The 27,068-nt window shown below is 37.7% G+C and overlaps 1 protein-coding gene and 1 non-coding gene across 2 annotated transcripts in view; both read right to left on the reverse strand.

Moving 5' to 3' along the window:
• Positions 1-27,068, reverse strand: part of UMPS (uridine monophosphate synthetase) — a 47,398-nt gene that overhangs the window by 13,584 nt on the left and 6,746 nt on the right. Inside the window, exons 2-5 of the mRNA XM_019923157.3 lie at positions 16,005-16,158; positions 13,459-14,130; positions 7,887-8,062; positions 6,208-6,322 (exon numbers count right to left, since the gene is read on the reverse strand). Of these exons, the coding sequence (XP_019778716.1) occupies positions 6,208-6,322; positions 7,887-8,062; positions 13,459-14,130; positions 16,005-16,158 (1,117 nt within the window). The remainder of the gene's footprint in view (positions 1-6,207; positions 6,323-7,886; positions 8,063-13,458; positions 14,131-16,004; positions 16,159-27,068) is intronic.
• On the reverse strand, positions 15,562-15,634 carry TRNAG-UCC (transfer RNA glycine (anticodon UCC)). The gene has a single exon. It is a non-coding gene; the product is annotated as a tRNA-Gly (tRNA).

The raw sequence follows: 27,068 nt of genomic DNA on the forward strand, positions 1-27,068 counted from the left end.
ACAACTACTGAGCCTGTGCGTCTGGAGCCTGTGCTCCGCAACGAGAGGCCATGATAGTGGGCCCGTGCACCACGATGAAGAGCAGCCCCCGCTTGCCGCAACTGGAGAAAGCCCTCGCACAGAAACGAAGACCGAACACAGCCAAAAATAAATAAATTTACAAAAAAAAAAAAAAAAAAAACCAAAGCAGAGCAATCAAGATGGCAGAGAAGAAGAACGAGAAGCTCACCTCCTCTCACAAATACATCAAAAAATACATCTATATGTGGAACAGTTCTCACAGAATCCTACTGAATGCTGGCAGAAGACCTCAGACTTCTGAAAGGACAAAAAGAATCTCCACATAACCAGGTAGGACAAAAGGAAAAAAAAAATAGAAAGGAATCTGGACAGGACCTGTACCCCCGGGAGGGAGCTGTGAAGGAGGAAAGACTCCCGTACCCCAGGGAGCCTCCTCACTGGCAGGAAAAGGGATCAAAAATGTATTTGAAGAAATTATGTCTGAAAACTTCCCAAACCTAAAGAAGGAAACACATCCAGGTACAGGAAGCACAGAGGGTTCCAACAAGATGAACCCAAACAAACAGACCTACACCAAGACATATTATAATTAAAATGGCAAAAGTTAAAGAGAGGATTCTAAAGGCAGCAAGAGAAAAACAATTCATTACAAGGAAACCCCCATAAGGCTATCAGCTGATTTCTCTACAGAAACGTTGCAGGCCAGAAGGGAGTGGCAAAATATATTCACTCAATCATTTAGAATAGAAGGAGAGAGAGAATTTCTTAGACAAGCAAAAACTAAAAATACAGCAATACTAACCCTATCATAAAAGAAATATTGAAAGGTCTTCTTCTCTAAATAGAAAAACAAGAAGCTATATCAAAGAGAAAATTACAACCAAAAAGTAAAATCACTTACATAAGCCACTATATAGATTAAAAAGGAAAAAAATAAATTTTTTGTGTGTGAAAGTGATGATGACCACAGTGAACAGCAAAAGGATAAACATGAAGATGTAAAAGAGGACATCAAAATCATAAAATGTTGAGGAGGAGAGTTAAGAAAATGTAGATTCGTCTTTTTTTAGAATGTATTTGAGCCTATATGACTACCAGTCTAAAGCACGTAGCTATATGAAGGGGTTAACATACTTGAAAAGCAGGGTAACCACAAGTCAAAAACACAATAGATTCACAAAAACCAAAAAGAAGAGAACACAAGCATAAAATAAAAGGAAATCAAACCACAAAAGGAAAAACAAAAAGAAAAGGGGAAGAAGAGGAAATACAGAATTAACTGGAAAAAAAGATTTAAAATGGCAATAAATACACATCTATCAAGAATTACCTTAAACATCAATGGACTAAATGCCCCATTCAAAAGACACAGAGTGGCAGACTGGATAAAAAAACAAAAGCCTACAATATGCTGCCTATAAGAGACCCACTTTAGGGCAAAGGACACACAGATTGAAAGTGAGGGGGTGGAAAAAGATTTCATGCAAACGGAAATGATAAGCAGGGGTCGCAATACTTGTATCAGACAAAACAGACTTTAAAACAAAGGCCATAAAAAAAGATAAAGAAGGACACTATATAATGATAAAAGGATCAATACAAGAAGAGGATATTACTCTCGTCAACATATATGTACCTAATATAGGAGTGCCTAAATACATAAAACAAATATTAACATACATAAAGGGAGAAACTGACTGGAATACCATAATAGTAGGAGACCTTAACACCCCACTCACATCAATGGACATATCTTCCTAGACAGAAAATCAATAAGGCATCAGAGATCCTAAATGATACAACAGAACAGTTAGACTTAATTGATATTCTTAGAACCTTACATCCAAAAAACCCAGAATACACATTCTTTTCAAGTGCACATGGAACATTCTCTAGGATTGACCACATACTAGAGCACAAAGCAAGCCTCAACAAATTTAAGAGGATAGAAATTATTTCAGGCATCTTTCCTGACCACAACAGCATGAAACTAGAAATCAACCATAGAAAAAGAAAACAATTACATGGAGTCTAAACAACATGCTACTAAAAAACCAATGGGTCAATGATGAAATCAAAGAGGAAATTTAAAAAATATCTTGAGACAGATGACAATGAAAACACAACCGTACATTATCTGTGGGATGCCACAAAAGCAGTTGTTAGAGGGAACTTCATAGCGATACAAGCCTTTCTCAAAAAACTAGAAAAATCTCAAGCAACCTAATCTACCACCTAAAAGAATTAGAAAAAGAACAAACAATCTAAAGTCAGCAAAAGGAAGGAAATAATAAACATCAGAGACAAAAAAATGTAAAATAAAGATTAAAAAAACTAGATAAAATCAATAAAACTAAGAGCTTGTTCTTTGACAGTGTAAACAAAATTGACGAACCTTTGGCCAGGCTCATCAAGAAGAAAAGAGAGAGAACCTAAATAAACAAAATAAGAAAAGAGAAATAAACAATACTGCAGAAATACAAAACACTGTAAGAGAATATTATGAACAAGTACATGCCAACAAATTTGCCAACCTAGAAGAAATGGACAAGTTTTTCTAGAAACATACAGCCCACCAAAACTGAATCAAGAAGAAATAAATAATCTGAACAGACCAATCACTAGAAGTGAAATAGAATCTATAAAAAAAACAAAAACAAAAAACTCCTTACAAACAAAAGTTCAGGACCAGGTGGCTTCACGGGCAAATTCTATCAAACACATAAAGAAGAACTTATACCAATCCTTCTCAAAATCTTCCAAAAGACTGAAAAGGAGGGAACACTCTCAAAGACATTCTATGAAGCCACCATCACGCTGATACCAAAATGAGACAAATATACCACCAAAAAAAAAATTACAGGCCAATATCTTTGATGAATACAGATGCAAAAACCTACTAGCAAAACCAAATAAAATATTAGCAAAATATTAGCCACCCAAATCCAACAACACATAAAAAAGATCATGCACCACAACCAAGTTGGATTCACCCCAGGATCACAAGTATGGTTCAACAAATGCAAATCAATTAATGTGACACATCACACTAACAAAGAAAAGACAAAAATCACATGATCATCTAAATAGACACAGAAAAAGCATTTGATAAAATTCAACATCCATTCATGATAAAAACTCTTACCAAGGTGGGTAACATAACATAATAAAAGCTATTTATGACAAACCCACAGCCAATATAATACTCAACAGTGAAAAGCTGAAATCCTTCCTGCTAAAATCTGGAACAAGGTTGCCTACTCTCATGACTTCTATTCAACATAGTATTGGAATTCAGACAAGAAAAAGAAACAAAAGGTATCCAAATTGTAAGGGAAGACGTAAAACTGTCATTCTATGCAGATGACATGAGACTATATATAGAAAACCCTAAAGAACTGATAAATTCAGCAAGGTAGCAGGATACAAGATTAACATACAGAAATGGGTTGCATTTCTTTACACTAACAACACAATATCAGAAAGGGAATGTAAAAAAACAATACCTTTTAAAATCATACCAAAAAAAAAAACCTTAGGAATAAAGCTGACCAAGGAGGTGAAAGATTTATATGCTGAGAACTATAAAAATTAATAAAGGAAATTGAAGATGATTTAAAGAAATGGAAAGATATCCCAGGCTCTTGGATTAGAAGAATATCATTAAAATGGACACACTACCCAAAGCAATCTACAGATTTAATGTGATCCCTATCAAATTACCCATGACATTTTTCACAGAACTAGAACAAGTAATCCTAAAACTTATATGGAACCAAAAAAGACCCAGAATTGCCAAAGCAATCCTGAGAAAAAAGAACAAAGCAGGAGGCATAAACCTCCCAGACTTCGGACAATACTACAAAGCTACAGTAATCAAAACAGTGTGGAACTGGCATGAAAACAGACATGTATCAATGGAACAGAAATAGAGAGCCCAGAAATAAACCTACATACCTATGGTCAATCTTGACAAAGAAGACGAGAATATACAATGGAGAAAAGACAATCTCTGCAGCAAGTGGTGTTGAGAATGCTGGACAGCCATATGTAAATCAATGAAGTTAGAACATACCCTCACACCATGCACAAAAATAAACTCAATATGGCTTAAAGACTTAAATATATGACATGACACCATAAAACTCCTAGAAGAGAACATAGGCAAAACATTCTCTGACATAAACCATACTAATGTTTTCTTAGGTCAGTCCCAAGGCAATAGAATAAAAGCAAAAATAAACAAATGGGACCTAATCAAACTTACAAGCTTTTGCACAGCAAAGGAGACCATAAACAAAACGAAAAGACAAACTACAGAATGGGAGAAAATATTTGCAAACAATGTGACTGATAAGGGCTTGATTTCAGAAAATATACAAACAGCTCATGCAACTCAACAACAATAAAAAAACCCAACCCAATCAAAAAATGGGCAGGAGGGGGCTTCCCTGGTGGGGCAGTGGTTGAGAATCTGCCTGCCAATGCAGGGGACACAGGTTTGAGCCCTGGTCCGGGAAGATCCCACATGCCGCGGAGCAACTGGGCCAGTGAGCCACAATTACTGAGCCTGCACTTCTGGAACCTGTGCTCCGCAATGAGAGGCTGCGATAGTGAGAGGCCTGCACACCGCGATGAAGAGTGGCCCCCACTTGCCACGGCTGGAGAAGGCCCTCACGCAGAAACGAAGACCCAACACAGCCATAAATAAATAAATTAATTAATTTAAAAAAAATGGTCAGGAGACCTAAATAGACCTTTCTCCAAAGAAGACATACATATGGCCAACAGGCACATAAAAAGACGTTCAATATCACTAATTATTAGAGAAATGCAAATCAAACCTACAATGAGGTACCACCTCACACATGTCAGAATAGCCATCATTAAGAAGTCTATAAATAACAATGCTGGAGAGGGTGTGGACAAAAGGGAACCTAACTACACTGTTGATGGGAATGTACATTGGGGCAGCCATTATGGAGAACAGTAAGGAGGTTCCTCAGAAAACTAAAAATAGAGTTGCCATATGATCCAGCAATCCCACTCCTATCTGGACAAAGCTATAATTCAAAAAGATACATGCACCCCTGTGTTCATAGAGGCACTGTTCACAATAGCCAAGACATGGAAACAACCTTAATGGCCATCAACAGATGAATGGATAAAGAAGTCATACACACACACACACACACACACACACACACACACACACGAATACTACTCAGCCATAAGAAAGAACAAAATGCCATCTGCAGCACCATGGATAGGCCTAGGCATTATCATACTACGTGTAGTAAGTCAGAAAGAGAACGACAAATACCCTGTGATACCACTTATACGTGGAATCTAAAATATGACACAAATGAACATATCCACGAAACAGAAACAGACTCACTGACACAGAGAACAGACTTGTGGTTGCCAAGTGGGAGGTGGGGTGGGAAAGGGATGGAGTGGGAGTTTGGGCTTAGCAGATGCAATCTATTATATATAGAGTGGATAAACAACAAGGGCCTACTGTATATCACAGGGAACTATATTTAGTATTCTGTGATAAACCATAATGGAAAAGAATACTTAAAAAATGTATATATACGTATAACTTAATCACTTTTCTGCACAGCAGAAATGAACACATTGTAAATCCACTATATTTCAATTACTATATTACTTTTTTAAAAGTAAAAAAACAAAACAACTTTGAACCCCCAAAAGGACATTTAATAACCTAGATTACTCCTTCACTGACTAGAGACTATCATTGAGAAAGTTTGCTCTTTTTCTTTTAGCCACTGCAACTGCATTTCTCAGACTGCTAAAAGTGTTAACGTGTTCAGGTAAGTTTGGATGACATGACAGAACCAGGTATCTCCACACTGAAGAACCACAATAAACATTAGCACATCAAAGGCTCTGCAAAGTCCTAAACAAATGTCTGATTTTGTTTAACCTAGAGCATTCCTCCTTGAGCACAGAACACCTTTTTTGGCAGCATATTTGGAACATCAGTTGGGAACAATTAAAATTATCAGTTTCTGGGCATTTTTCAACAAAAAGTAGCTTTCTAGATTTTCATCCTAAAATTAGACTGCAAGCTATTTTGCATATCTAGGTTTTATTTTGTCCTTGCTGACTTGGGTAAAGAAGCATTTTGGAAAAACCATTACCAATGAATAGACTTACCTCCTGCTTCTAACTGAACTCCTGGAGTCAAGTGAAGAAATTCTGGTTTCATGCTTACTCGGGAGCCAGAAATAAAACCAACCACAAATTCAGAATGCTCTTCAGCCATTCTCACCTAAATGGAATGTAATAAAAGATTACAAGAAAGCACTTAACCACACAGAATGTAAGAAACTTTATTTTATAGATGCATTTCCTCATTTCATATTAAACTAATTACATCTAAAACGGGTAATCTTAGATATCAATCTACACACTTGCTCCATTAAGACCACCCTGAAATAACACCTTCCGTCCCCTTCTCCTATAACCAAACACTGAAAACACTAAAAATCTTATATTATGTGCATCTAAAATCTAGATGCTGCATCGTTACTTATTTGTAATAATGCTTGGGGACCTACCTACTTCCAAAAAGGATACAAGTAGTACTCTAGAATACATTTATAATGGTATAAAACGACACTGACTTACTGCCTATCTACATAGATATTCAAGGACAGCCACCACATAAAAAACCACTATGTTGTTAAGAGCTAGCTAAAGAAATCTTACCTCTACAGCTTTCCCTCTTCTTTAACATTTGCCAATAACTTGTCTCCACAATTTATCTACCATTACCTCACATTCATAGAGCCTCCCTAGAAGGTCTGCCTGACTTTCTAATTTGGCTCTTCCCTGAGGCCCAGACTGTTCCATTCTTGCCACTAAGTACTACCACCAACCAAAAATCAATGTATTGTCCTTGAGCCAGATCCAGAATGCCAAATATTAGCACTGGACTCATGGACCCTCTGCTATGAGAGTTGGGAAATCATAGACATTTATGGTCAATTCAGGGGTGCTGTTAAAACCTGGCCCTAGGGCCATATGAATTCTTCACAGTTCCACAGGCTTTGAAATATGAAACATAAATTCCCATGTAAAAATTAAAATTTTATTAAAAATTCCTGTTACTTTAAAAAGTAATAGTCTTTAAAATATCTGCAAAGATAATCCATCCATCTTTCTAGGTGACTATCCAACTATGAACCTTGCCCAGAGGAGAATGTAAAGAGGAGCTTTATAACTAGATGATTATCCATCTCTCATTTTTTTCTGGCATGCAGGGGGTTGGAGCTGGGCTCCACCAACCGTGTATGGTGTTAAGGATTTTTAATAATGGGGAGCTACTAAAGGAAACAATGTGTCTGGACTCTAGTTAAGAGCTCTCCCATACAATGCCAATCAATATCAAAGACTGAAAAGGTGAGCTGCTTCATGTGGGCTGCTGTCATGAGAATGTGCATCTGTGTGTGACTCGGGAGAGTCCAAGAAACTGCGTATCTGGGAAAAAGCTTTTCAATTTCAATTCATGGTGAAAGGGAAAAAACTCCTCTATCTTAAAGACCAGGTAAATACAGACATATGTTTATTTGACCCAATATCTGTGTTTCAATGTTTCTCTCTTAGAGTACAGTTCAAATTTCTTTGGTGTACACTACAAGATATAAAATGCTATTAACCATCAGGATATTCTAGCCAACTAGTATTAACATACTGTACACAAACAGCAGGTGATTTTTTTGTTTTTGACAGCAATTCCATAGACCCCAAATTAAGGTATTTTCTTCCCCTGTAACATCTAGTGTCACAGCCCCGGCCTTCTGTTGCCCCAATCTCTCTCCTCTGTCACTTACCGCTGCTTCAGTATAGCTCCCAGTGGCCAAGGAGCCAGCAGAGCTCATTTCTGCAATGAGTAAGCATGCCCGGTGCAGGGGCAGGCCTACTTCTCCCAGGCCTTTCACAACTCCTGAGCCTGGAACCACATGAGCGTTTACTAGATCTGCCCAAGAAGCTATTTTAAAGACACCACCTATGAAAAGGGGAAAATGGTATCTGTCAATTTCCAAACAAAATCCCTTAACTTTTACCCAACCAACCAACTACAATATGGAAATAATCTCCTAGTAACATGTCAATGTAATAGCGAAACACTTCAAGAATTTTAGTGATTATCAGTGGACCTACTTGTGAAAAATTTATCTGTCCACCTGGTTAGCTGGTTGAGAAATCACAAGGAGAAAAAAATCTTATAAGTTCTACACTTAGTTTACTAGCAAAACTGATAAGACTGTTTTTCCTTGCAGGCTGATGCTTGTGACTACCAATAAGATTTATGCAACTGGAAAGGGTCCAGTGAAGACAGGTTGTTTGTTGAGTGGAAGATATCAATTGAAATTCCTCTGAAGATGACAAATTTTCATTCTGTAGGGATCTCTCAGAAACTTTACCATCTCTCAAATCTACTTGTTCCTTAGGTCTCTTTAGCTCTTCAAATTTCAATAGACAGTTGTATTCATTTTAAAAGCAGACAACAGTAACCCAAGTAGATTTTTGAAAAAAAACTATATGCAAACTTATAGAAAGTTTGTATAACTCTTTCAACAATCTTTTTTTTTAAAGTATTTATTTATTGATTTGGCTGTGCCGGGTCTTACTTGCGGCATGCGGGCTCTTAGTTGCAGCATGCGGGATCTAGTTCCCTGACCAGGGATTGAACCTGGGCCCCATGCATTGGGAGTGCAGAGTCTTAACCACTGGACCACCAGGGAAGTCCCAACAGTCAATACCTTTAGCACATGAAGAAAGTCATTACAGCAAATCTCTCCTAAGGAAATAGCTTAAGAATATGTATGTATTACTTTAAGAAAAATTGTTGTCTCAAAAGATGCTTATAACTGTTAAATAACATAAAATGTCCGTTGTAAGGGTAAGTGAAAAAAGAGATATACCCAATATAACAGAAAGTTGCATAGAAGAATGGGTAAAGAATTGGTAAAGAATTAAGCACTTTTTAAAACTAATGTATGCTCTACCTTGAGCTATTTGACAAAATTTTTTAAAAAGGATGCATATCAACAGATCTTTTTCTGCTAAAAATAAATCTTACTTTATACTACCTTTTCCTTGTCTCCTATATCTGCAATTTTCATTCTTTGAATATTCAGAACTCATTGTGTTCTGCAGGGCCAACATCTGTCATTTTTGCCTGCCTAGAACCCATGTCCCCTTCTTCTGGCATAAGCACAGCCATTTTCTTTAGGGAAATAACCCCTAACTATACCTTGGGGTTCAAGAAGTTTACATAAATAGCCTCACAATGATCAAGGGATCAACCCTAGAAGATGAAGACATAACAACCGTAAATATTTATGTACCCAACACAGGAGCACCTCAATACATAAGGCAAATGCTCACAGCCGTGAAAGGGGAAATCAACTGTAACACAATAATAGTGGGGGAATTTAACACCCCACTTACACCAATGGACAGATCATCCAGACAGAAAACTAATAAGGAAACAAAAGCCTTAAATGACACGTTAGACCAGATACACTTAATCGATATTTACAGAACATTCCATCCGAAAGCAGCGGAATATACTTTCTTCTCAAGTGCACAAGGAACATTCTCCAGGACAGATCACATCTTGGGTCACAAATCAAGCCTCAGTAAATTTAAGAAATTGAAATCGTATCAAGCAACTTTCCAACCACAACACTATGAGATTAGAAAGCAATTACAGGAAACAAACTGTAAAACACAAACACATGGAGGCTAAGCAATATGCTATAAATAACCAAGAGATCAATGAAGAAATCAAAAAATACCTAGAAACAAATGACAAAGAAAACACGACGACCCAAAACCTATGCGATGCAACAAAAGCAGTTCTAAAAGGGAAGTTTACAGCAATACAATCCTACCTCAAGAAACAAGAAAAATCTCAAATAAACAACCTAACCTTATACATAAAGCAACTAGAGAAAGAAGAACAAAAAACCCGCAAAGTTAGTAGAAGGAAAGAAATCATAAAGATCAGAGCAGAAATAAATAGAAACAAAGAAAACAATAGCAGAGATCAATAAAACTAAAAGCTGGTACTTTGAGAAGATAAACAAAATTGATAAACCTTTAGCCAGACTCATCAAGAAATAGAGAAGACTCAAATCAATAAAATTAGAAATGAAAAAGAAGTTATAACTGACACTGCAGAAATACAAAGGATCATAAGAGACTACCACAAGCCACTATATGGCAATAAAATGGACAACCTGGAATGGACAAATTCTTAGAAAAGTACAACCTTCCAAGACTGAACCAGGAAGAAATAGAAAATACGAACACACCAATCACAAATAATGAAATTGAAACTGTGAATAAAAATCTTCCAACAAACAAAAGCTCAGGACCAGATGGCTTCACATGCGAATTCTAGTAAACATTTAGAGAAGAGCTAACACCGATCCTTCTCAAATTCTTCCAAAAAACTGCAGAGGGAGGAACACTCCCAAACTCACTGCACGAGGCCACCATCACCCTGATACCAAAAACAGACAAAGATATCACAACAAAAGAAAATCACAGGCCAATATCACTGATGAACACAGATGCAAAAATCCTTAACAAAATACTAGCAAACCGAATCCAACACATTAAAAGGATCATACACCATGATCAAGTGGGATTTATCCCAGGGATGCAAGGATTCTTCAATATATGCAAATCAATCAATGGGATACACCATATTAACAAACTGAAGAATAAAAGCCACATGATCACCTCAGTTGATGCAGAAAAAGCTTTCAACAAAATTCAACACCCATTTATGATAAAAACTCTCCAGAAAGTGGGCATAGAGGGAACCTACCTCAACATAATAAAGGCCATATACGACAAACCCACAGCAAACCATTCTCAATGGTGAAAAACTGAAAGCATTTCCTCTAAGATCAGGAACAAGACAAGGATGTCCACTCTTGCCAGTATTCAACAGTTTTGGAAGTCCTAGCTATGGCAATCAGAGAAAAGAAATAAAAGGAATCCAAATTGGAAAAGAAGAAATAAAACACTCACTGTTTGCAGATGTTTGCAGATGACATGATACTATACATAGAAAATCCTAAAGATGCCACCAGAAAACTACTAGAGCTAATCAATGAATTTAGTAAAGTCGCAGGATACAAAATTAATACACAGAAATCTCTGGCATTCCTATACACTAACAACGAAAGATCAGAAAGAGAAATTAAGGAAACAATCCCATTTACCATTGCAACAAAAAGAATAAAATACCTAGGAATAAACCTAAGGAGTCAAAAGATCTGTGTACAAAAAACTATAAGATACTAATGAAAGAAATCAAAGACAACAAAAACAGATGGAGAGATATACCATGTTCTTGGATTGGAAGAATCAATATTGTGAAAATGACTATACTACCCAAAGCAATCTACATATTCGATGCAATCCCTCTCAAATTACCAATGGCATTTTTCACAGAACTAGAACAGAAAATTTTGCATTTTGTATGGAAACACAGAAGACCCTGAATAGCTAAAGCAATCTTGAGAAAGAAAAACAGAGCTGGAGGATCAGGCTCCCTGACTTCAGTCTACAATACAAAGCTACAGTAATCAAGACAGTATGGTACTGGCATAAAAACAGAAATATAAACCAGTGGAACAGGATAGAAAGCCCAGAGATAAACACACACCTATGGTCACCTAATCTATGACAAAGGAAGCAAGAATATGCAATGGAGAAATGACAGCCTCTTCAATACGTGGTGCTGGAAAAACCTGACAGCTACATTTTAAAGAATGAAATTAGAACACTCCCTAACACCATACAGAAAAATAAACTCAAAATGGATTAAAGACCTGAATGTAAGGCCAGATACTATAAAACTCTAAGAGGAAAACACAGGCAGAACACTCTCTGACGTAAATCGCAGCAAGATCTTTTTTGACTTCCCTCCTAAAGTAATGAAAATAAGAACAAAAATAAACAAATGGGACCTAATTAAACTCAAAAGTTTTTGCACAGCAAGTGAAACCATAAACAAAACAAAAAGACAACCCACAGAATGGGAGAAAATATTTGCAAACAAAGTAACTGACAAAGGATTAATCTCCAAAATATACAAACAGCTCATGCAGCTCAATATCAAAAAACAAAGAACCCAATCAAAAAACGGGCAGAAGACCTCAATAGACATTTCTCCAAAGAAGACATACAAATGGCCAACAAACACAGGAGAAGATGCTCAACATCACTAATTATTAGAGAAATGCAAATCAAAACTACAATGAGGTATCACCTCACACAGGTCAGAATGGCCATCATTAAAATATCTACAAACAATAAATGCTCGAGAGGGTGTGGAGGAAAGGGAACCCTCTTGTACTGTTGGTAGGAATGTAAATTAATACAGCCACTATGGAGAACAGTATGGAGGTTCCTTAAAAAACTAAAACTAGAACTACCATGTGACCCACAATCCAACTACTGGGCATATAGCCAGAGAAAAACATAATTCAAAAAGACACATGCACCCCAACGTTCATTGCAGCACTATTTACAACAGCCAGGACATGGAAGCAACCTAAATGTCCATCAACAGAGGAATGGATAAAGATGTGGTACATATATAAATGGAATATTACTCAGCCATAAAAAGGAATGAAATTGGGTCATTTGTAGAGACGTGGATGGACCTAGATAGAGACTGTCATGTAAGTCAGAAAAAGAAAAACAAATGTTGTATATTAACGTATATATGTGGAATCTAGAAAAATGGTATAGATGATCTTATTTCCAAAGCAGAAATAGAGACAGACGTAGAGAACAAACATATGGACACCAAGTTGTGGGGTGGGGGGGTGAACTGGGAGATGGGGATTGACATATATATACTATCGATACTATGACAGATAACTAATGAGAACCTACTGTTTAGCTCAGTGAACTCTACTCAATGCTCTGTGGTGACCTAAATGAGAAGGAAATCCAAAAAAGAGCGGATATATGTATACGTATAGCTGATTCACTTTGCTGTACAATAGAAACTAACACAACATTGTAAAGCAACTATACTGCAATAAAAATTTTTAAAAAATAGCCTCACATCACCAGGAGCAGGGTATATTACCCAGGTGAGCTAATAAAGGTATTCTATACCCCAGGTCTGAGCGACTGGTTTGAGGAGTGTACCTACCTGAGAAAGAAGTCAAGAGAGAAGAAAGCAGAGCTGAGACTTGGAGAGAAAGCAAGGCCAAAAGACATCACTTGAGCTCCTAGAGCCAACCACGCTTGACAGGCTTTTCTACGGCTGGACTTTGTCATGTGAGCCAATACATTTCCTTCTGTTCTTCAGCCAGTTTAAGCTGGATTTGTGATTCTTGTTGGTTCCTGAATAATACTTACCTTCATACTGCTTTTTTACTGTGTTTCCTATATCTGCAAATTTCCGGTCTTCAAATATTAGAAACTCATGGCGTTTGGCCAGAATGGTTAACTCCTTCATCACATCCAGAGTAAAATCATTCAAAATATCTACATGAGTCTTGAGCATGCAGATTCTGGGTCCTAAAGCATCTGCTAGCTGCAACAGCTCTCTGGACTCTGAAATATCAGCAGACAGGCACAGATTGGTCTCCTTCTTTTGCATAAGCCTGAGAAGCTTTGATGCAACTGGGTGGATCCCGGGCAGCTCTGCACGTGCACCAAAGCTTAGTTCTTTGGGTCCTTTCTTTACAGAAGGGAAAGAACCATTACGATTAGCTGTGACAAAAACATTCTCCTGAATAAATCTCTTCACTCTCTCGACCATCTCAGCATCAATTTTTTTCTGTTGCTCAAGAATCTCCAGCATTTTGGACAATGTACACACTGAGTGGAGACGAATCCCATGCGCCTGCAACTTGTCCTTTCCTCCTTGCTCTCTGTCCAGCAGCACTATGGCATCAGTGACCTTCAAGCCCTCCTTCTGAAGAGCCTCAACAGTTTCCAAAACACTAGATCCACTGGTGACAACATCTTCAATGATCAAACAGGTTTCTCCTGGATTAATAGCCCCTTCTACAAGACGCTTAGTACCTAGAAAAGAAAAAATTACGTTGACTCTGTTTTAAAGTTATATATTTCAGCCAACTCAAGATGTATCTTGTAGTATAAATTTGGCATGTATTTATGAAGAGGGGGATAATCTAAATTATATTTTCTGATAATCTACTTTGGAACTACTTTATTTTTAAAATTCCTAATGAATCTTCAATGTGCCACAATTACTGTTTTGTTCAGTGCCTATGTATTTCAAAATTGTCAAAGTTACATATACAGAACATTTTTAGTAAAACTAGCAAATTATTTAATGGTGTAAAACATCATTTAATGTGTTTATGATCAAAATTTCAAATACAGGTTTTATTAAGGCAAGATCACCTAGGTCAATGAAAGTTATGAAACAAAGAATAGCCCAATATCATCAATGAAATCATTCCTTTTTCCATTAACAATTTCTTTATTCAAGATCAGCCAAACAACTGGCCTTCTGAGCACATAAATGCAGGAGGGAAAATATTCGACAACCACTGAGGTCAATCACCACAGCGTTATGAGCTATGTAATGTAATGTGACTAAACACACTTCCCCACTCCAACCCCTACTGCAGACTATTTTCAGATAATCTACAAACTGTAAATACTCAGGCTGTAGACTACACAGACTCACGGTTTAGAGATTCATTTTTACATTTTCCACTACCAAATTTATCTTATTTTGAATCAGAATAGATATAGTGGGCATTTTGCCTACATTCTGAACTTTCCACAGGTACTGTCTTTGCCCTTTCCCCAACTCCTTTCCTTCCCTTGCAGAATCGGCAAGTTTAACTGAATCATCTTAGGCGAGAACATAAGACTGCGAGTACTTATAGGTATATTTTTAAATTAATGATCTTATTCTAAGAAATATTTTTGAAGATACATAATAAGGAAATAGAAACAGTAGTCTTATGGCAGTGATTCATATAAACACTGTGCCACTAAGTGGCAAAAACATTTGTCTAATTTTTTTATAATGGAGAATTTCAAACAAAACTAGACAAAATAGTATAACAAACCTCCACAAATACAGCACCTCACCACTTAGCAACTCATGGGCAATCTTGTTTCAACTGTAACTCCAACATCACCCTCTCCCCATAATTTTTAGACGCAAATCCCAGACATCATATGATTTCATCATAAAATTTTTAGAACATGTCTGTAAAAAGGACTCTTTTCAAAAAGAAGTAATAAAAACAGTATCACACCAACGTAAAACAACACAAAAAAATCATTAGTACTTAAGATCATCAAATATGAAATCAGTTCCAATACTTTTAGATTGATTTAGTTTTAACGCAGCCCACATTTAAAACACCCACCTGATAACCTACTGCCATGAACCCATAAAAACATCTTCATTTAGAATTTCATGTGGCATTTACTTTTTTTTTGGCTACCTGGACAGCTGTGGGATCTTATTTCCCCAACCAGGGATCGAACCTGGGCCCCCTGCAGTGGAAGTGCAGAGTCCTAACCACTGGACTGCCAGGGAATTCCCTCACATTGCTTTAACAGATTAATTTTATTCATGCAATTTAAATATAAATACATTGGGAAAGTAAGTGCTCTTAGAACATTCTTCTGATGAGGGAAGCGCTGGTAAAAATGTTGGGTTTCATAAATTTGGTGCACAAAAAAAGCACTTTTTTTCATTGCCTAATTAATACAAAGCATTTCACCCCTAGACTCTAAAGGAAAGGGAGGTGATTTATAACAACAGTTAACAAATTCCACAGGCCATAACAACTTAAAGGCCCTATGAAGAATATTCAAGGTGACTATGAACATCAGTGCCTAGAAGAACAAATTCTAAAAGTATCAGGCTACATGTCAACTTAAAGCTTATACTATTTTTACTTTACCATAATCCTTTGTTTCCTTCCTTCTAATAAGCATTGGAATTTGGTTGGTTGAACAGATAACCGTGGCCAATGGTAAAGCTGTATAAGGTACTCCACACACAGTATCAAAATTGATCCCTGCATTTTGGGCAGTTTGGAATAAAATTTCTGCAACCTGTAAAAAAACAACACATAACCCAATTATTATTATTACTATTTTAAGTGGTGTATAAATCATGTAACAACATAAAGACAGTAACAACCCAGCAAGGGAGAGTCTTAAACCTGATCAGAAAAATATAAATGCCTTTTTGTTAAGTTATCCTCTCCACAAATCCCAGTTTACAAATATAAATATAAAAACAGAAGAATTAACCTACTTAGCTAGACTCAGGGCTGCTCCAAGGGCAACATGGAATGTGTTAGGAAAGGCTATGATGTTCACCCTGAAGACTAAGGATGACCCCTAGGCTTCACAGTTTTCCTTAGTAATTCATTATGCTTGTCATGTCTAAACCTATCACCTGCTAGTTTTATTTTCCCAACAGAAGTCTTCAATTAAGAAGTTTCACAAGAGAAATTAAGAAAACAATTGCATTAAAAAGAATAAAACAGGGACTTCCCTGGCAGTCCAGTGGTTAAGACACCGCACTTCCACTGCAGGGGGCACGGGTTCAATCCCTGGTCAGAGAACTAGGATCCCGCATGCCGCACAGCACGGCCAAAAAAAAAAAAAAAGAATAAAACACTTACAAATAAATTTAACCAAGGAAGTGAAAAACCTTTAACCAAGGAAGTGAAAGGCCTGTACACTAAAAACATAAGACATTGATTTTAAAAACAAACAAACAAACTTAAGATAACATAAGTAAATGGAAAAATATTCCATGCTCATGGATCAGAAAAATTAAACTGTTAAAATGTCCATACTAGGGCTTCCCTGGTGGCACAGTGGTTGAGAGTCCACCTGCCGATGCAGGGGACACGGGTTCGTGCCCCGGTCTGGGAAGATCCCACATGCCGCGGAGCGGCTGGGCCCATGAGCCATGGCCGCTGAGCCTGTGCGTCCGGAGCCTGTGCTCCGCAACGGGAGAGGCCACGACAGTGAGAGGCCTGCGTACCGCAAAAAAAAAAAAAAAAAAAAAAGTCCATACTAAAAGCAATATACAGATTCAATGAAGTTTCTAAAAAATTACAATGGCACTTTTCACAGAAATGGAACAAACAATCCTAAAATTTGTATGGAACCACAAAAGACCCTGGATAGCCAAAACAATCTTGAGAAAGAAAAACAAAGCTGGAAGTATCATATTCCCTGATTTCAAACTATATTACAAAGTAATAGTAGTCAAAACACTATGGTATTGGCATAAATACAGACACACAGGTCAACAGAACAGAATAGAGAGCCCAGAAGTAAACCTACACATATATGTTCAATTAATTTACATCAAAGGAGCTAAGAATACACAAAGGGAAAAGGACAGTCTCTTCAACAAAATGGTTTTGGGAACACTAGACTACATCGTACACCATACACAAAAATTAACTCAAAATGGATTAATGACTTGAATGTAAGACCTAAAAACATAAACCTCCTTGAGAAAACAGGCGGTAAGTTCCTTGACAATGGTCTTAACAATGATGTTTTAGATTTGACACCAAAAGCAAAGAAATAAAACCAAAAATAAACAAGTGGGAAGGTGGTTCTAGATGGTGGAGTTAGAAGATCCTGAACTCACCTCCTCTCATGGACACAACAAATCTACAACTACATTAAGAACAACTCCCTCCGAAAAGAACCTAAGAGATAGGTGAACAGCTACTGCACAACAAAGGATAAAAGGGCACATGGAGATGGGTAGGAGAGTTAGAGACACAGTCTCGCCAAAAACTCCATCACTACTTCAGCAACCCATAACCAGGAGGGATCTCACAAATATGGAACTTCTCCCTGATGCTCCACATCAGTCACCCCAACCCCTGGGACCTACACCGGAGAGATGAGCACTCAAAACACCTGGCTTTGAAGACCAACAGGGCTTGGATCCAGGAAAACCATATGGATGTAGGGAATAGAGATCTGCTCTTAAATGGCTTGTGTGCAGACTCACTCACCCTGGGACCCAACACAAAAACTGTAGCCTGAAAAGAGCCTAGATCATATGTGAAGTAAGTTCACTTGCTAATCTTAAAGTGTCTGCCAGAGGGGCTCTGTTGGGGCTTTCTCCAGGTATGGAGCCACTGGCAGGCACCATTTTTACACTCTCTTTCTAACTTGCTACTGCCTGCCCCTCCCTGCACCACAGCCCCAGCCCCACCAGAGGCAGTGGGTGAATACACCACTTCCCCATGTTTCTGCTGCAGCCTGTTCCCCCATCCTCCACTAATCCTGCAGCCACACCAGTGGTGTGGATGCACACCAAAGCCAGTGGGCACATGTAGCCCAAACAGGGGACACCACTTGAGTGTGTGCTTTCGTTGCTAGGGGGGATTGCATTTCTGGGCCCCAAAGGTGTGAAACAATCAAAGGCACAGTTTGAGAAACAACTAAGAACTAGAGCAAGGTTGAACAGTAAGGTTCATTTCCCAAACAGGGCCACCCCTTCAAGACTAGAAAAGATAACTCTATCACCTAACACATAGAAACACAGAGTCAAGCAAAATGAGAAAACAGGTATATGTTCCAAACGAAAACAAAAGATAAAACCCCAATAAAAAACCTTAATGCAACAGAAATAAGTAATTTACCTGATAAAGAACTCAAAGTAATGGTCTTAAAGATGCTCACCAAAATAGGAAAAAGAATGGATGAACACAGAACTTCAACAAAGAGACAGAAAATATAAAAACATACCAAAGACAAGTCAAAGAGCTGAAGAATACAATAACTGATCTGAAAAATAAACTAGAGGGGTTCAACAGCAGACAAGATGAAGCAGAAGAAAAGATCAGTAATCTGGAAGACAGGGCAGTGGAACTCACCCTAACAGAGCAGCAATAAACAGAACAAAACACCAGCATTTTAAAAAGCAAAAATAGCGTAGGGGACCTAGGGAAAAATATTGAGAATAACATTCACATTATAGATTAGAAGAGTCCCAGAAGAAGAGAGGAAAAAAAGGGGCAGAAAACTTATTTGAAGAAATAATGACTGGGGTGCAGAGACAAGATGGCAGAGGAGGACTTGAGCTCACCTCTTCTTACAAAAACACCAAAATCACAACTAACTGCTGAACAACCATTGACAAAAAAAATGCTGGAACCTACCAAAAAAGATATTCTACACCCAAAGACAAAGAAGAAGCCACAATGAGAAGGTAGGAGGGGTGCAATCGCAATAAAATCAAAACCCATACCCTCTGGGTAGGTGACCCACAAACTGGAAAATAATTATACCACAGAAGTTCTCCCACATGAGTGAAAGTTCTGAGCCCCACATCAGGCTCCCCAGCCTGGAGGTCTGGCAATGGGAGGAGGAGCCCCCAGAGAATCTGGCTTTGAAGGCAAGCAAGGTTTGATCACAAGAATTCCACAGGACTGGGAGAAATAGAAACTCCACTCTTGGAGGGCACACAAAAGGTCTCATGTGACCAGGACCCAGGGAATAAAGCAGTAACCTCATAAGAGGCTGGGCCAGACCTACTTGATGGTACTGGAGGGTCTCCTACGGAGGTGGGGTGGGGGAGGCAGCTGTGGCTCACTGTGGGGACAAAGACACTGGCGGTGGTAGTTCTGGGGAGTACGCATTGGCATGAGTCCTCCTGGAGGGTGCCATTCTCTCACCAAGACCTGGCCCCACTCAACAGCTGGTAGGCTCCAGAGCTGGCATGCTTCAGGCCAAACAACCAACAAGGTGGGAACACAGCCATACCCACCAGCAGACAGGCGGCTTAAAGTCTTCCTGAGCAAACAGCTGCCTGCAAAACACACCCCCTGATGTGGCCCTGCCCCCCAGAGGGACAAGTCCCAGCTCCACCCACCAGTGGGCAGGAACAAGTCCCTCCCACCAGGAAGCCTGCACAAGCCTTTTAGACAGCCTCATCCACCAGGGGGCAGACAGCAGAAGAACTACAACCCTGCAGCATGCAGAAACCGCAATCAAAGAAAGTTAGGCAAAATGATATGGTAGAGGAATATGTCCCACATGAAGGAACAAGATAAAACCCCAGAAGAACAACCAAGTAAAATGGAGACAGATAATCTACTTGAAAAAGAATTCAGAGTAATGATAGTAAAGATGATCCAAGATTTCAGAAAAAGAATGGAGGCACAGACGGAACGCTTAACAAAGACCTAGAAGAACTAAAGAACAAACAAAGAGATGAACAATACAATAACTGCAATAAAAACTACACTACAAGGAATCAATAGTAGAATAATAGAGGCAGAAGAACAGATAAATGAGCTGGAAAACAGAATGATGGAAATCACGGCTGTGGAAAATAAAAAAAAAAACAGAATTAAAAGAAATGAGGACAGTCTAAAAGACCTCTGGGACAACATTAAACACACCAACATTTGCATTACAGGGGTACCAGAAGGAGAAGAGAGAAAGGTCCTGAGGAAGTATTTGAAGAGATAATAGCTGAAAACTTCCATAATATGGGAAAGGAAACAGTCACCCAAGTCCAGGATGCACAGAGAGTCCCAGGCAGGATAAACCCAAAGAAGAACATGACGATACACATGGTAATAAAACAGATAAAAATTAAAAACAAAGAAAAAATACTGAAAGCAATGAGGGAAAAGCAACAAATAACATACAAGGGAATCCCCACAAGGTTATCAGCTGATTTCTCAGCAGAAACTGCAGACCAGAAGGGAGTGGCATGATATATTTAAAGTGATAAAAGGGAATAACATACAACCAAGAATACTCTACCCAGCAAGGCTCTCATTCAGATTCAATGGAGAAATAAAAATTTTTACAGACAAGCAAAACCTAAGAGAATTCAGTACAATCAGACCTTTGCAGTACAAAGGTCAGTACAATCAGACCTTTGCAACGTACGCTAAAGGAACTTCTCTAGGCAGAAAAGGTCACAACTAGAAATAAGAAAATTACGAATGGAAAAGCTCACCAGTAAAGGCAAACACACAGTAAAGGTAGGAAATCACATACACACAAATATGACATCAAAACCAGCAACTGTGAGAGGAGGAGAGTACAAATGCAGGATATTGGAAATGCACTTGAAATTAAGAGACCAGCAACTTAAAACAATCGTGTATATATATAGACTGCTATATCAAAACCTCATGGTAATGGCAAACCAAAAATCTACAATAGATACACATACAAAAAAGAAATAGAAACCTAAACACAAGAGTAAAGATAAACTTCAAATCACAAGAGAAGAGAACAAAAGAGAAAGGGAAGAAAAAAGATCTACAAAAACAAATCCAGGGCTTCCCTGGTGGCACAGTGGTTGAGAGTCCGCCTGCCGATGCAGGGGACACAGGTTCGTGCCCCGGTCTGGGAAGATCCAACATGCCGCGGAGCGGCTGTTGAGCGGCCCATGAGCCATGGCTGCTGAGCCTGCGCGTCCGGAGCCTGTGCTCCGCAGCAGGAGAGGCCACAACAGTGAGAGGCCCGTGTACCGCAAAAAAACAAAAAAAAAATCCAAAACAATTAACAAAATGGCAATAAGAACATACATATCAACAATTACCTTAAATGTAAATGGATTAAATGCTACAATCAAAAGACACAGTCTGGTTGAATAGATACAAAAACAAGACTCATATATACGCTGTCTACAAGAGACCCACTTCAAAACTAGGGACACATACAGACTGAAAGTGAGGGGATGGAAAAAGGTATTCCATGCAAACAGAAATCAAAAGAAAGCTGAAGTAGCAATACTTATGTCAGACAAAATAGACTTTAAAATAAAGACTGTAAAGATGTTAAAAATAAATAAATAAATAAATAAAATAAAGTCTGTCACAAAGCACACTGCATAACGATCAAGGGATCAGTTGAAGAAGATAGAAAAATTGTAAATAAATATGCACCCAACATAAGAGCACCTCGATATATAAGGCAAATGCTATCATCCATAAGAGGAGAAATCGACAGTCACACAATAGCGAAGGACTTTTAACACCCCACTTAACATCAATGAACAGATCATCCAGACAGACAATCAATAAGGAAACACATGTCTTAAATGACACATTAGACCAGATGGTCTTAATTGATACTTACAGAACATTCCATCTAAAAGCAGCAGACTACACATTCTTCCCAAGTGCACAGAGAACATTCTCCAGGATTCATTACATGCTGGGCCACAAAGCAAGCCTCAGTAAGTTTAAGAAAACTGAAATCATATCAAGCATCTTTTCTGATCACAATGCTATGAGTTTAGAAATCAACAAGGAAAAAAACTGTAAAAAACACAAACAAGTGGAGGCTAAACAATATGGTACTATATAACCAATGGATCACTGAAAAAATCAAAGAGGAAATCAAAAAATAACTAGAGACAAGTGAAAACGAAAGCACGACAATCCAAAATCTATGGGACACAGCAAAAGAGTTCTAAGAGGGAAATTTATAGTAATACAATCTTACCTCAGGAAACAAAGAACATCTCAAATAAACGACCTAACTTTGCACGTAAAGCAACTACAGAAAGATGAACAAACAAAACCCAAAATTAGTAGAAGTAAAGAAATCACAAAGATCAGAGCAGAAATAAATGAAACAGAGATGAAGAAAATAATAGAAAAGATGAATGAAATTAAAATCCCGTTCTTTGAAAAGATAAAAACGGAAAAAGCTTTAGAAAGACTCATCAAGAAAAAGGGAGAGGGCTCAAATCAATAAACTTAGAAATGAAAAAGAAGAAATTACAGCGGATACGACAGATATACAAACGACCACAGGAGACTACTACAAGCAACCATATGCCAATAAAATGGACAACCTAGATGAAATGGACAAATTCTTAAAAAGGTACACTCTCTGAAGGCTGAACCAGAAAGAAATAGAAAATATGAACAGACAAATTGCAAGTACTGAAATTGAAACTGTGATTAAAAAACTCCCAGCAGGGACTGCCTGTTGGCAGAGTGGTTAAGAATCCACCTGCCAATGCAGGGGACACAGGTTCGATCCCTGGTCCAGGAAGATCCCACATGCCGCAGAGCAGCTAAACCTGTGCACCACAACTACTGAGCCTGCACTCTAGACCCAGGAGCTACAACTACTGAGCCCGCGTGCCACAACTACTGAAGCCCGCATGCCTAGAGCCTGTGCTCTGCAACAAAAGAAGCCACTGCAATGAGAAGCCCGCGCACCGCAACAAAGAGTACCCCCCACTCGCCGCAACTACAGAAAGCCCACACACAGCAACAAAGACCCAACACAGCCATACATAAATAAATATTTATTTTTAAAAATAAATAAACAGAAAACCTCCCAACGAACAAAAGTCCATGACGACATGGCTTCACAGAATTCTATCAAATTTAAAGAAGACTGAACACCTATCCTTCTGAAACTCTTCCAAAAAATTGCAGAGGAACGAACACTCCCAAGTGCATTCTATGAGGCCACGATCACCCTGATACCAAAATCAGACAAAGATACTGCAAAAAAAGAAAATTACAGGCCAATATCACTGAAGGACATATACGCAAAACTCCTCAACAAAATTCTAGCAAACTAAATCCAACAATACATTAAAAGGATCATACGCCATGATCAAGTGGGATTTATCCCAGGGATAAAAAGATTTTTCGGTATCCATAAGTCAATCAGCATGATATACCACATCAACAAATCGAAGAATAAAAATCACATGATCATCTCAATAGATGCAGAAAAAGTTTTTAATAAAACTGAATACCCATTTATGATAAAAACTCTCCAAAAAGTGGGCATAGAGGGAACATACCTCAACATAATAGAGGCCATGTATGACAAACCTACAGCTAACATCATACTCAATGGTGAAAAGGTGAAAGCATCTAAGATCAGGAACGAGACAAGGATGTCCACTCTTGCCACTTTCATTCAACAGTTCTGGAAGTCCTAACCATGGCAATCAGAGAAGAAAAAAAAATAAAAGGAATCCAAATTGGAAAAGAAGAAACAAAATACTCACTGTTTGCAGATGACATGATGCTATACATAGAAAATCCTAAAGATGCTACCAGAAAACTATTAGAGCTCATCAATAAATTTGGTAAAGTTGCAGGATACAAAATTAATACACAGAAGTCTCTTGCATCTCTATACACTAAAAACAGAAGATCAGAAAGAGAAATTAAGGAAACAATCCCATTTGCCAGCACATCAAAAAGTATAAAATACCTGGGAATAAACCTACCTGAGGAGACAAAAGACCTCAACTCTGAAAACTATAAGACACTGATGAAAGAAATCAGAGATGACACAAACAGATGGAAAGATATACCGTGTTCTTGGATTGGAAGACTCAATATTGTCAAAATGATATACTACCCAAGGCAATCTACAGATTCAATGCAACCCCTATCAAACTACCAATGGCATTTTTCACAGAACTAGAACAGAAAAACTTTTAATTTGTATGGAGACACAAAAGACCCCAAATAGCCAAAGGAATCTCAAGAAAGAAAAACAGAGATGGAGGAATCAGGCTCCCTGACTTCAGATTATACTACAAAGCTACAGTCATCAAAACACTATGGTACTGGCACAAAAACAGAAATATAAAATCAGTGGAACATGACAGAAAGCCCAGAAATAAACCCATACACCTATGGTCAATTAATCTATGACAAAGGAGGAAAGACTATACAATGGAGAAAACACAGCCTCTTCAATAAGTGGTGCTGGGAAAACTGGACAGCTATGTAAAAGAATATTAGAACATTCTTTATCACCATATACAAAAATAAACTCAAAATGGATTAAACACCTAAATGTAAGACCAGATAACATAAAACTCTTAGAGGAGTACATAGGCAGGAAACTCTTTGAAATAAATTGCAGCAATATCTTTTTCAATCCGTTTCCTAGAGTAATGGAAAAAAAATAAACAAATGGGACCTGATTAAACTTAAAAACGTTTGCACAGCAAAAGAAACCATAAACAAATCAAAAAGACAACCCACAGAATGGGAGAAAATATTTGCAAATGATGCAACTGGCAGTGAATTAATCTCCAAAATTTACAAACAGCTCATGCAGCTCAATATCAAATAAACAAGCAACTCAATCAAAAAATGGACAGAAATAGACATTTCTCCGAAGAAGACAGACATACAGATGGCCAAGAGGCATATGAAAAGATGCTCAACATTGCTAATTATTAGAGAAATGCAAATCAAAACCACAAAGAGGTACCACCCACACCAGTCAGAATGGCCATCATCAAAAGGTTTACAAACAATAAATGCTGGACAGGGCTTGCAGAAAAGGGAGCCCTCCTACACTGTTGGTGGGAACACAAACTGGTACTGCCACTATGCAGAACAGTATGGACGTTCCTTAAAAAACTAAAAATATAGCTACTATATGATCCAATAATCCCACTCCTGGGCAGATATCTGGAAAAAAACATGGTTCAAAAGGATACATGCACCCCAATGTTCATTGCCCTGCTGTTCACAATCCAAGACATGGAAGCAACCTAAATGCCCATCAACACATGACTGGATAAAGAAGATGTGGTATATAAATACAATGGAATATTAATCAGCCATTAAAAAAATGAAATAATGCCATTTGCAGCAACATGGATGGACCTGGAGATTATCACACTAAGTGAAGTAAGTTAGACAGAGAAAGACAAATATCATATGATATCCCTTATATGTGGAATCTAAAATGAAATGACACAAATGAACTTATTTACAAAACAGAAATAGACTCCTAGACTTCAAAAACAAACTTATGGTTACAAAAGGGAAAGGTGGTGGGGGCAGGGAGGGATAATTGATAGTTTGGAATTGACATATACACACTACTATATTTAAAATAGATAACCAACAAGGTCCTATTGTATAGCACAGGGAACTATGCTCAATAGTCTGTAATAACCTAAATGGGAAAAGAATTTGAAAAAGAATAGATACATGTATATGTATAACTGAATCACTATGCTGCACACCTGAAACTAACACAATATTGTTAATCAACTATACTCTAATATTAAAAAAAAAAAGGAACACAATTTTTTAAAAAAAGGAAAGAATGGCTAAAAATTTCCTGAAGATTCAGGAAGTCCAGAGTGTTCCAAAGAAGATGAACCAGAAGAAACCTGAACCAAGACACATAATTAAAATGTCAAAAGTTGAAGACAAGGAGAGAATCTTAAAAGTGGCAAGAGAAAAACAACTTGTTATATACAACAGAATCTCCCTTCATAAGACTATCAGCAGACTTCTCAGCAAAAACTTTGCATGCCAGAAGGAAGTGGCATGACATATTCAAAGTGCTCAAAGGAAAACACTTCCAACCAAGAATACTCTAGACCATATGGACCTAATAAATACAGAGAACATTCCATCCAAAAGCAGAATACACATTCTTCTCAAGTGTATATGGAACATTCTCCAAGATAGATCATATGCTAGACCACAAAACAAGTCTCAAGAAATTTATTGAAATCATATCAAGTATCTTTCTGACCACAATGGCATGAAACTGGAAATACAGAAAGAAAACAAGAAAAATCTCAAATGTGTGAAGATTAAACAACATGCTATTGAACAACCTGTGGGTCAATGAAGAAATCAAAGGAGAAATTTCAAAAACAACCCTTAAGACAAATGAAAATCAAAACAAAACATACCAAAATCTATCGGATGCCACAAAAGCAGTTATAAAAGGGAAGTTTATAATGACACAGGCCTACCTCAAGAAATAAGAAAAATCTCAAATAAATGACCTAACTTTATACCCAAACAAAGCAGAAAAAGAACAAATGAAGCCCAAAGTTAATAGAAAGAAGGAAATAATAAAGATAGGAGTGGAAAAAAAATGAAAGAGACTATTAAAAAGACAATTAAAAAAATAATGAAACTAAGAGCTGGGTCTTTGAAAAGATAAAATTGATAAACATTTAGCTAGAGTCACCAAGA

The sequence above is a fragment of the Tursiops truncatus genome, chromosome 4, assembly GCF_011762595.2.
Source record: "Tursiops truncatus isolate mTurTru1 chromosome 4, mTurTru1.mat.Y, whole genome shotgun sequence".
Lineage (NCBI taxonomy): Eukaryota > Metazoa > Chordata > Mammalia > Artiodactyla > Delphinidae > Tursiops > Tursiops truncatus.